The sequence below is a fragment of the Sphaeroforma arctica genome (genome assembly GCF_001186125.1).
Source record: "Sphaeroforma arctica JP610 unplaced genomic scaffold supercont1.772, whole genome shotgun sequence".
Classification (NCBI taxonomy): domain Eukaryota; class Ichthyosporea; order Ichthyophonida; genus Sphaeroforma; species Sphaeroforma arctica.
Window position 1 is genome coordinate 10,087 of NW_014039786.1, and position 10,280 is coordinate 20,366.

Below are 10,280 nucleotides of genomic sequence, written 5' to 3' on the forward strand. Positions count from 1 at the left end.
TANATTANTATANATCCATANATATANATACCATANATNTACCATATACCTATATAACCTNTAAATNTAATATATATANATTANATTATATATATANATNTATATATNTATATATATATATATATATACATATATATTATATGTATAGAATACTTGTATATATGAATATAGGATAGTGTCGGTGTCTAGATTACTATCCCAGTCGCATGATGTCAAAGGTTAGTGTGCATGAACGTTTATGAGTATTCGCTGTGACGTGTAAGCACTGCCATAGAAACGCTGAATCTCAGACTTTATTGCATTACAGGTTGCTTATTTTGCGACTTCATATTTTTATATTCAGCCTTTGGGGGAATGCTGGTGATGTGTGAGGATTGTCCAAAGTCCTTCCACTTACTTTGTGCTGAACCGCCTCTGCATCGAGTGCCTAAGGAGGACTGGCTATGCTGCACGTGTAAGGTGTGTATGCTTGTAGCGTTGATATACACACTCGCATATGTGCAGGTGTTGGAGCCTGATCATCCTTTAGTCTAACATCACTATTACGGAATCCCATTGGTAAAGGCGGAACTCATGCGCTTTTGTAATTCTTTGCCATTTAGAATTGGAGCAAATTTGTGTCGATCTTGTACAAGAAATAATTTTTAGTCAGGAATGTATCTGAGAAATCCACTTAGCAAACTGACGCATCGGGTAGTAAGATATGTATGTGTGCACTGATCGTCGAAGTAAGTAATGCTTGCGATTAGTTCGATCCTTCGTACGTATGCTGTATCGAGAAAATCTACTGAGCTTTGAGTATCGCGGCGCAATTTAACGCCCACAGCACGCCAAAGCACTCGAGGATCAGACGGAGAACAAGCTAACGAGAAAAGATTATACAGGACTGGACAGTGCGACACCTTGGGACATGCTGATTGTATCAGGCACCAGGAAAAATCCGATATCGATGGAATTGCCCTATACCATAAATGAAGATGGTATGCACATGTGCTTCAACCTTTTCAAGGATGAAATTTGTATTCCTTCAATATTCTGTGTAAGTCTCTGTTTGGTCGTTAGGCGTATTAAAGTTTGGCAAAGACATCAGTGTTATCTTTTATTTAATTCTGGATTGTAAGTTTTCGTACAAGTTCAGGCATCCGGAGATGTTCGAATTCGTATGTTTGCAAGTTCTTTTGTATTCGCGTGCTTGGGGCCCCGTATATAGTATTGCCGAGTTTGTTCGTGTGTAGGTGATCAAATGCACTTCGCTGTAAAAATGAGGCATCTGTATCTACAATCACATGCGGAATCAATGATCTGGTTAATACAACATGTTAACGCAAGTCTTATGCATCTTTCTTTACTCACAATATTGATGGTACTGACACGTGTACACTACAGTGAAATACGAGCCTTACGCACCGTGGCTACCGCCGTCGCAATTGCCGATTCAAAGAACTGTGGAAAAAGAAGAATCGTATGTGTATCTTACTTGTGTACATTCGTGCTTGTCAGGTTTCACATTGGCTGTTCTAGGAGGTGGTTCTAAAAGCCTCGAAAGTTGTATTGTCCAATTCAAATGTTCTGCGCATACTATGGGTGTCATTTCATGAGTGTATGGCACGTGCAACAGTGGGATTAAATGCAGTTGAATCTCTGCCCCGATGTGGGCAATGGATATATGATGAAAGTGGCTATTCTTGCCTAACCTTTTGATTCGGCGTTGCTTGTCGATTATGCTGACTTACGCGCATCCAGTATTGCTGAAATTTATGGACCTTTCTCACATGTTCGATATTGTTGGTGCATACCGAATGAGTACCCCAAGCTACCCAGGCTTATATATCGCAAACATCCTAATGCATCTCACCTTAATCTCTAAAATTTCCGCATTTTTTCATACTCTGGATTACTTACTGGCCTTTCTCGCACTCCTTTCAAATATACTCCGCCTGAACAGGGTATCGAAAAACAAATGTACGATGTGCTATCGCGGAAGCGCAATGTAAGTAGCGTGAAGTAGTCGGATATCTATACATCAAGCTCAAACATATACCTGCATCCTACCCACGTCAGCTTAATTTCTATCAGAAAGTGCGTTGCACTATTGGATTTGCATGCACGCCACATGTCGTATAGTTCACAGTTGGTGCTTTGAGATCCTATTCAGAATAATGTGGAATGTATGTGCCTCTGATGTTGCGCATCACTGACAGTGAGTATTAAGCGTTGAGAAGAAGAATAGTTTCATTCGCCTGTCTGCGGCTCTTTTGCGTGTATCAAATCCCGTCCGCGGCTCTTGTTTTTAGCATTCGCATGTAGCCTGCCTGAAGCATTTGGGGTGACATTCCTTCTGGGTGCGTCCATCGCTGCTGCGCTGTGTTTTTTTGAATCCCTATTCTAGGGCTACCTTGCATTGTAATTGGTTCACTTGGTATCTTCACAGAGCTCCTGTGCTCCCATGCTCGTCGCTGGAGTGTCCTCAGGGATTTCATGCAGACTGTCTGACCCCACCACTGACCGTCTCCATCAGGGAGAAGGGCTGGAAGTGCCCCGCGCACGTTGATCATCCATTGGTACGTCGTCCCACCTTTTTTTTGACATCATCCTATCTATTTTATTTGCTGTCGCCGCAAAGAATTCTGCGGTATGTCTTTGTTGAAGCATTTCGCAGTGTATCGACATACAGGTTCTCAACCCTTGGAACACACATTTGGGATTATCCAAAAGATGCGAGTTGGTAATGTAAATGTCGTGTTAGACGTCCAATTGATATTCACTTTGTGCCTGGTAATGTTAAACTTTTTCGCCCAGATATTGAATTTCTTTTCTTTTCTTTTACGTTTTATGTGCTGGTCTAATCAATAGGGTCAGCTACGGAGGGCCGGACGCCTTCCATTGAAACCAAAGAACACCTGGAAATCCGACATTGACATCGTTGAGGAGTTCATGGACAATGCCGCAGAGTATGTACAAAAGCTATTATTGTACTCTGTGGACTGTTTGGTGCTCGAATATGCAATACTGTGCGTATCCGCATGTTTTCTGATGTGTTTGATAGGGAAGGATACAGAAGCAACTATGAGTCAACAAATATACCACACAGCCGGCAATTCCGCAGGAAGTAACTCTGGCGCGATCGCATTGCGCTAAACAACGATCAACCCTCACATCGATTTGGCCGAGAAAAATCGGGTATTTACATCACACATTTGCATCTTCTGCACATTCCAGCCATTGGAAATCGCGATACGAAAATCTGCGAAGGAAAGAAGTCACAGTGGTTGATGAACTGGCTCAGCTGCATCTCGCCTCCGTGCCCACCTATGAAAAACGTATGAACACAGTATTCAGGCGTGCACCAATTAAACGCAATTGTACGATAGTTATTGTTTTTGCCTGTGTCGATGTCTTTCTTAGTGCGTGTCTGCTCGCCATATATATTGTAAATATCGTATTAACAAAACATACAGCATTGTACTAGTTTTTCAACATTGCCATATTCAGTATAGCGGTGAGTTGTTCTCGATATACAATTCTAGCCGTGTCGTGTATCGTCTTTGTGTGCCCCAGTGTCGAAACTCATTCTGTATGGCTATACATGTATGTCCACAATACATCGAGTTGCCTCAATTGTAACGACACTGTCAGGTGGTGGTGGCTCGTCTGTCATTCGCTCAATGTACTAGAGTGGTGTTGCATGTGGTTGCCATGCTCAGCGCTTGTGTTGCTCGTCATCTAGTGCGACCAGTGTCACCATAACGGATGGATTTGCCTCCAAATCAAAGATATTAATTACTAGGGTATCGTTTGTTTTTGTGTGATATGATAGTGAATTGTACATCACTGATATGTTCAGAGTGTGTGCTCACTCTTGTACTGCGAACAATACATAACCCGTACCATGCAGTATTGCCTCGACTGAATACACTACCAAGCTTTAGTATATCGTATACTTCTCTCGTCGATACGATTTCTAGCCGCTACAATACTTGTATTGCGTATTCGCCCGCCATTTTTGCGTGTTCGTACAACAAAGGGTGCGATATTTCTAGTGAATGCTGGCATCTGGTCGCCTTCCTTGTTTGATGTGAACGTATATCAAATTGACTGCATTGCCTTCGATTTCTATGTTATGATGTGGGTTTTCCAGTACCAGTTTTTTTTCACACCTCTATGAGTGTGGCTCTGACTATAATATTAATAATTAGTTGGAAATTCGATCATTTGAGATTCTTTGATTTGTCTCCAAACCAAGTACTGAGTTTTCAATTTCTTAAAATTACCCGGGACATCCGATTTACATATGGATTTGACGGCATCAGGCTCAATCCTCCAGTTAGGGCTACAGCAATATATGGTGGTATGTATTTGGTGGTTTCCTTTCAATCGCTCTGATCTCCCGACAATCTCTGCACGTGTGTTGTGTTAAGCTTGGGTACCGCGTCGTGATTTTTTTCACAATTTGAATGAATGAAGCGCCACTTTGGTCTCGTTAGCGACAGTATTTATAGGCACAAGCTTGAGTCTTCATACGTGTCATACTTAAAAAATCTAGAGCTCTCTATTTCGACTTCACGTGTCTATACAATGATAGAGCGTTCTACCTTTTAGAATCAGGAATGCTATTTGGAACCGTAAATTCATGTAGTCGAATTTCGGCAACTGCATGCCATCTTATACATTCGTAGTTGTGCAGCACAATTGATGACCGTAAACTGCGTTCAAAGGAAGCATCGCACCCTCTGTAGATGGCAATTCATACGCAGGTGTACATCATTTCGTCATTTTTTCGGTGTATGTGTTGTGCGATGTCAGTAAATTATGTACGGTTGGCTACAACTACTATATCAGGACACCACCAAGGAAGAAACATCGACGGATACACTCATGATCGAATTCATGGAATTCTGTGAGGCCACCAAGAGCACGCATCGCGTGCAACGGTATCTGGATATATACAACGATTCCACTGTACACCAATTGGCCACAACGGAATGTGCAGACACCTCGGAAACGGAAGTCGCGGAAGCGGCGGCGGAAGTGAGCTGAGTGAAAATAAAAAGCACAGCATCACCTACGCTTATCTTGTTTCGTTTGATGTGGCTCGCATAGGTATTGGTACCTATGTTTACCTATGTTTACCCATGTGTCTACTAGAAATAGTGTACCTCACATCACACCGAGGACTTTCACTGTCATATACAGTGTGCTGATCCGATCAAGGACACGCGGGTTTTGATACCTAGAGGTATACAAAGTAGTGTATACCGTAAATCGACTACTTTTTGTATACATTTATTCACGTTTCAGCAATGGGCCAGAAACTATCAGTGATCAGTAGCCCAAGGGTGTTCCCAGTACATTGGTAGTGGCGTGCTTCTTTTATGTTCATAGTCTTCATTGTCACATACGCTAAACACATCTTTGGCAGTACTTGATCCGGCTGTGGCAAGTACGACAACTCCTCATCAGATTTATCAGCCAGCACTGCACGGGATTTGGGTGAGTATATGTAATAATTAAATTGAATATCAAAACACGATCAAAGAAACATCTTACATATACACGTCAGCGAATCTGAACTCTGCGACATGCTTATCATTGATGCGAGGGGTATACTCTCCCATGTGTCCACAGACCGGTTGTCACATAATTAGACCCAGCATGCGTGCTTTATCGAGTGCCAGTGCATCGAGGCAGCAGGGAAGGAATAAAATCCCCTGCATCGAATCACAAGAAATATCACATACGTTTACGAGCGGATAGGCGTACGCACGGTGCCAGGATACACGATTACACGCTCCGGTCCTATTCCTTCATTCACGCAAACATAATATATATATTGGTTGATAACATCGTGACCTTATCCTGCTGGAAGGTACACACTTACTAAGCTGAATGCTATTTGGACCTTCAGAATTGGGATGCACGCAAGGTGCAGCGAATGCATCCTCGTGTGCAAATACTCGATTGATGTGAAATTATATATATTGGTTGACAACATCGTGACCTTATCCTGCTGGAAGGTACACACTTACTAAGCTGAATGCTATTTGGACCTTCAGAATTGGGATGCACGCAAGGTGCAGCGAATGCATCCTCGTGTGCAAATACTCGATTGATGTGAAATACACACAATCTTTCGCAGGCATCTAGATTTCATGCAAGTTGCAGGCAATCTTCGCACACATTTAGATCTACGATCAACATGATGCACCCATCACAGCAACATAATCGCAATCACCAGGATGGCCCGCTTCATACTTCACCCTTCACTGACTAATATATACCGCAACATGCTCCGTACAGTCAAACACTCATTGCCAACAATCAGATGAGTATAAACCAGCCGTCCCGCCCCGTGATTAGGCATTAAGCTATTCAGGGACAAGCCATGCTTGATCAAACCTACTTTCTAAGGCCTCCATGATGGTCTCTGGCGTAAACGTAGGATTCCGTGTAGCCAGACTGACGAGCTTGTGCATAGAGGTGTCACCACCAATCGCCACTACATCCAATCCTTCCTTCTGCATCTCGATCAGCCAAGCCGGGGGAGGTTGCAGATGACTCTGATAGAGTACATATGTGATCGTGGCAGCTAGAAGAGTATGAGGATTTGCACTTGATACAAGGCACTAGGATGCACTATGCCCTCAGCAGGAAGCGTTTCGTATGTGTGCGCACAGCTGCTATGCGATAGCTCAAAACAAGATTACCTCCTCGTTAGCATAAAAAAAACAGTGGCTTTCCAGCCTTTAAGTGCAGGGTAGCCATTGGGTGCGGTAATGCGAACAGCTATAGTTATCCATACCTGAATGTGCGATATCAGCTTGTGTACGTGCTCCATAGTCCCCGGGTTGGCTGACTCGGTTTGTGTAAAGTCCTTCCCTTGAATCTGGGCCACCATGGTATGGGTTGCTGACGAAGAGCCCCACTGTCCTTCAGCGGTCAACAAACCTGAATCAACGTGTCCAAAACAGGTTTCTTCTAAATATCGATATGGAGTTGTCGCCGAATTCTGCCAGAAACAGTTCATTGTCTTCATTCAACTAAGAGAAATACGAATATAACTATAAATATAGATATGAATATAAATATAAATATAATGATACACACATACATACATACATAAATATATATACTAGTATATATATATGTATATACATGATTCGACCAGGATCCAGACGACAGTAGCCCGGGTCCCCATCTCTTATCTGTATCCCAAGCACCATAGTGTTATAGTACATGGCATACCATCATCGGTTTTGGTTGCTATTTGGAAGGATGCACCGCCAGAGTCCCATACTACGGTGTGCCTATCAGACTGCTCGTTTGCATCCACTCCTTCCACTGCTTTGACCGCGACAGCAGTGGCATATCCTGTCAGGTATAGATGACACTACATATTAATAAAACAAACGGTCGTTACGCATTCGCAATGTTGCGCTAGAAACAAAAAATAGTGGCGGACCTCAAAGCAATGTGTTTTGGCGGAAACCATGCTCTTCCCCTAACGATACAAACGAAAGTTGCAGGTATACTTTTGGACTACATACAAATTGTGCTCTCGTCATCAAGATTTAATTATATCCACATGGGATTGCTTGGTGCTCAAATGTTACTAGTTTTGACAGTGGATGCTCTGAAGGAGCCCTACTATCTAAACAATACATAGAGAATCATAAACCAGACACCAGGTTTGATTGTCATATGAAGTAATCAATCAGAATGGAAGTGGTTTATTTTGCCTTAGTTCATATATCGACATGTATATACACGAGCCACCAAATAGATCAGATAACATCACAATTCTGGACACATACATGAAGTCATGGAAAGAACAAATAGCGTAAGTGATAGTCCAATTGTATACACATGCCGAGTCCAGAAGTGACCCACACATTTGACGATTGAAAGTCTAGAATAAAGGTATTTGCACTATGTCCATTGTATTGTTGTCAGTCGATCAACAATTTATGAAATAACATCTAAATAATTATTCTCGTCATACCTTCAAACTTGAAGACAGGCACAAAATATCAAAAACACAGTGACAGCCACACGATGCTACAGAGAAGCGATCAGAGAATGTAGGGAACGCTCATACCAAGTTCGGCTTCTGCAGTCTGGGATACCACCCGCAGGTTTAGGCCCAGCTTCGAGTTGATGTCCTCGATGAATTTGCCATTGGATTTCTCACGGAATACGGCCGTCGCCACCCCTGCCCACTGGGTGGCACCGTGTGACAGCGCTATGCTTTTGAACTCAGTCAGCTTATTCCTATCATGGCAAACAAAGCAACAATTGCACATTATCAGTGCATGTATTATTAATTTCCTTTCCATATGTGATTCGCGAACTGTGGTGAGAAGTACAAGCTTGCATGGAGAAATGTACCATGTGTCACCCGAAAATCGTATAGAAAGGTACTACCTTGTAATTTGTGAATGGTGTCTGATGCAGACGAATTCTCCGTGGGATTCCAAAGGTGAAGTAATATACCTCTCAATATATTCCACAGCTCATTCAGATTCACATGCCACATCATACCTGCATAACTCTAGCATTTCAGGCGCTATGAACTCTTTGTGATGTCGAAAGCTTTTGCCCACTTCGACCACTCGTTCTTCCGAGAAAAACACTTTCGTAAGATGACCCGTGGCCAGCTCAATCTAGGATGGGACAGGTGCCTTGTTTTTAGCACATGTAAGGTTGCTCACGATAAAGTATTGCACCAATACTGATATGTAAAATTCTCAGAATGTCGTGTACAAAGCACTCAATAGAGACTTTGCACTGCTATTCAAACAATTCGATGGCGTACGTACATTTGTCTGGCGAGCACGTGATACTCAAAATTGGCTAACAACGAAGAACGCGATAGATATGACTACAGACAGCAGTTCCCTACAGGCAAAGGCAGAGTATGCCTAATATCAGCTGTTCCGAATTGTTGCGCTGTAATACATTGCATGGGTCAGGTGGAATACAGCACATCTTACCTTTTGTGTGTGCATCAGTTGGCTGGTTGCATTGATGTACACACTATACACCTATGAACATCGTAAAGCAGTCAGCTATAAAACGATTTACGGGTCTGGGGACACACGTGATGTTTATATTCTTTGGTTTGTTATCTCTTTCCGGAAGTAAGAGTTCACATGGCAGCACGATTCCTTAACACCTATCGCGAATTAGAAATCAGCACAATATAAACAAGTTCCCTGCCCTTACCATACCCGAATTGAATGCCCTAGCTACATTTAAAATATGAAGGATCAAATACACCTGCTGACAATTACTTTTCCATTTCATTTCTAGGACAATTAAGTAACATATCCACTCTCGTGCACCCGGAGTTTATCGAGAACGCCACTCAGCAACTGAGATTGACCTGACTGAATGAGTGTGAGAGAACTCTGATCTATTGCTGACTTAGTACCGCCCTTTGTGAGAACTTCACTCTATGTACTTGTGCAATAGATGTATCTAAACAGTGGAAACCGAGCGTGTCTGTATGAATGCTTGAAGTATACAAGCGGACCACGCTTCGATGTTCGAACCTGAGGTTCTCATAGCGAGAATACTTAATAGAATAGAATACTGTCTAATCTATACGACAGAAACAGTGAGAGTTATAGTAGTGTGTATACCTGGCCGACAGTTAGCTTTGTTGAACCGGAGCCCACATCGAATGCGGCTCTAATTACCGACATATTTATATTTCCTTGTCACCGATGGAGGTCTAAAAGACGTTCCGCTCAGCCCAGTTTAGCTTTACTAGATACACTTAAATAGGAGAAGTTGACAACACAATTTAACTAAGATACGCAGGGTGTGACGATATGTGCGTACAGCAATTCGAAAAGCTTCGAATATTATATATTTACACCTTAAAAAATATCTGTTCATTTGCTCACATACATAAAAAGTGACACATATGTGTAATCACTATTAAAAATACAGAATCCGACGCACAGTGACACACACAGACTGATGTCATGATGAGATGAACTCAATTTTATACCTGCCTTATTCGGAATGCCGCAGCTCTTTTCCCGCCATAATCAAAATGAATACTATATATGGATTTGTCTTTTTTAGGAGGCTATGTGGATATATATATATATATATGTATATATATATATATATATATATATATATATATATATATATATAAAAAAGAGAGAGGTAGTAGTACTACTACTCTACCTAACTAGTAGGTAGTAGTTATTACTATTACTAACTAAACTAAACTAAGTAAGTAATAAGTACGTAGACGTTACGTTACC

The 10,280-nt window shown here is 41.9% G+C and overlaps 2 protein-coding genes across 3 annotated transcripts in view; one reads left to right on the top strand and one right to left on the bottom strand.

Moving 5' to 3' along the window:
* The window catches only part of SARC_08511, a gene marked incomplete at its 5' end in the record, with an annotated part of 8,109 nt that extends 3,046 nt beyond the window's left edge, over nucleotides 1-5,063 (top strand). The window contains 9 exons of one of the 2 annotated variants that reach the window (XM_014297506.1): nucleotides 344-459; nucleotides 827-980; nucleotides 1,387-1,462; nucleotides 1,946-1,990; nucleotides 2,432-2,561; nucleotides 2,854-2,951; nucleotides 3,220-3,320; nucleotides 4,311-4,348; nucleotides 4,840-5,063. In XM_014297506.1, the coding sequence (XP_014152981.1) occupies nucleotides 344-459; nucleotides 827-980; nucleotides 1,387-1,462; nucleotides 1,946-1,990; nucleotides 2,432-2,561; nucleotides 2,854-2,951; nucleotides 3,220-3,320; nucleotides 4,311-4,348; nucleotides 4,840-5,037 (956 nt within the window). In that variant the 3' untranslated portion in view covers nucleotides 5,038-5,063. The remainder of the gene's footprint in view (nucleotides 1-343; nucleotides 460-826; nucleotides 981-1,386; nucleotides 1,463-1,945; nucleotides 1,991-2,431; nucleotides 2,562-2,853; nucleotides 2,952-3,219; nucleotides 3,321-4,310; nucleotides 4,349-4,839) is intronic. The other variant, XM_014297505.1, reaches the window with a different exon arrangement.
* A 170-nt stretch (nucleotides 5,064-5,233) lies between these two features.
* On the bottom strand, nucleotides 5,234-9,899 carry SARC_08512 (hypothetical protein). The gene is made up of 7 exons (XM_014297507.1): nucleotides 9,642-9,899; nucleotides 8,539-8,660; nucleotides 8,096-8,268; nucleotides 7,243-7,368; nucleotides 6,800-6,945; nucleotides 6,401-6,557; nucleotides 5,234-5,475 (listed from the first exon to the last, which is right to left on the bottom strand). Exons 1-7 carry the CDS (start codon nucleotides 9,702-9,704, stop codon nucleotides 5,288-5,290), a joined length of 975 nt encoding a protein of 324 aa, XP_014152982.1. The 5' UTR covers nucleotides 9,705-9,899; the 3' UTR covers nucleotides 5,234-5,287.
* Nucleotides 9,900-10,280: the final 381 nt, after the last annotated feature.

Bases quoted from the DNA above. Each gene is read 5' to 3' on its own strand.
- SARC_08512 (XM_014297507.1), bottom strand. From the start codon at position 9,704: ATGTCGGTAATTAGAGCCGCATTCGATGTGGGCTCCGGTTCAACAAAG. The intron at 8,269-8,538 runs GTATGATGTGGC...TTGCCATGATAG, and splicing joins GAAATGCTAGAGTTATGCAG to GAATAAGCTGACTGAGTTCA. The intron at 7,369-8,095 runs GTATGAGCGTTC...TATACCTGACAG, and splicing joins GACTGCAGAAGCCGAACTTG to GATATGCCACTGCTGTCGCG.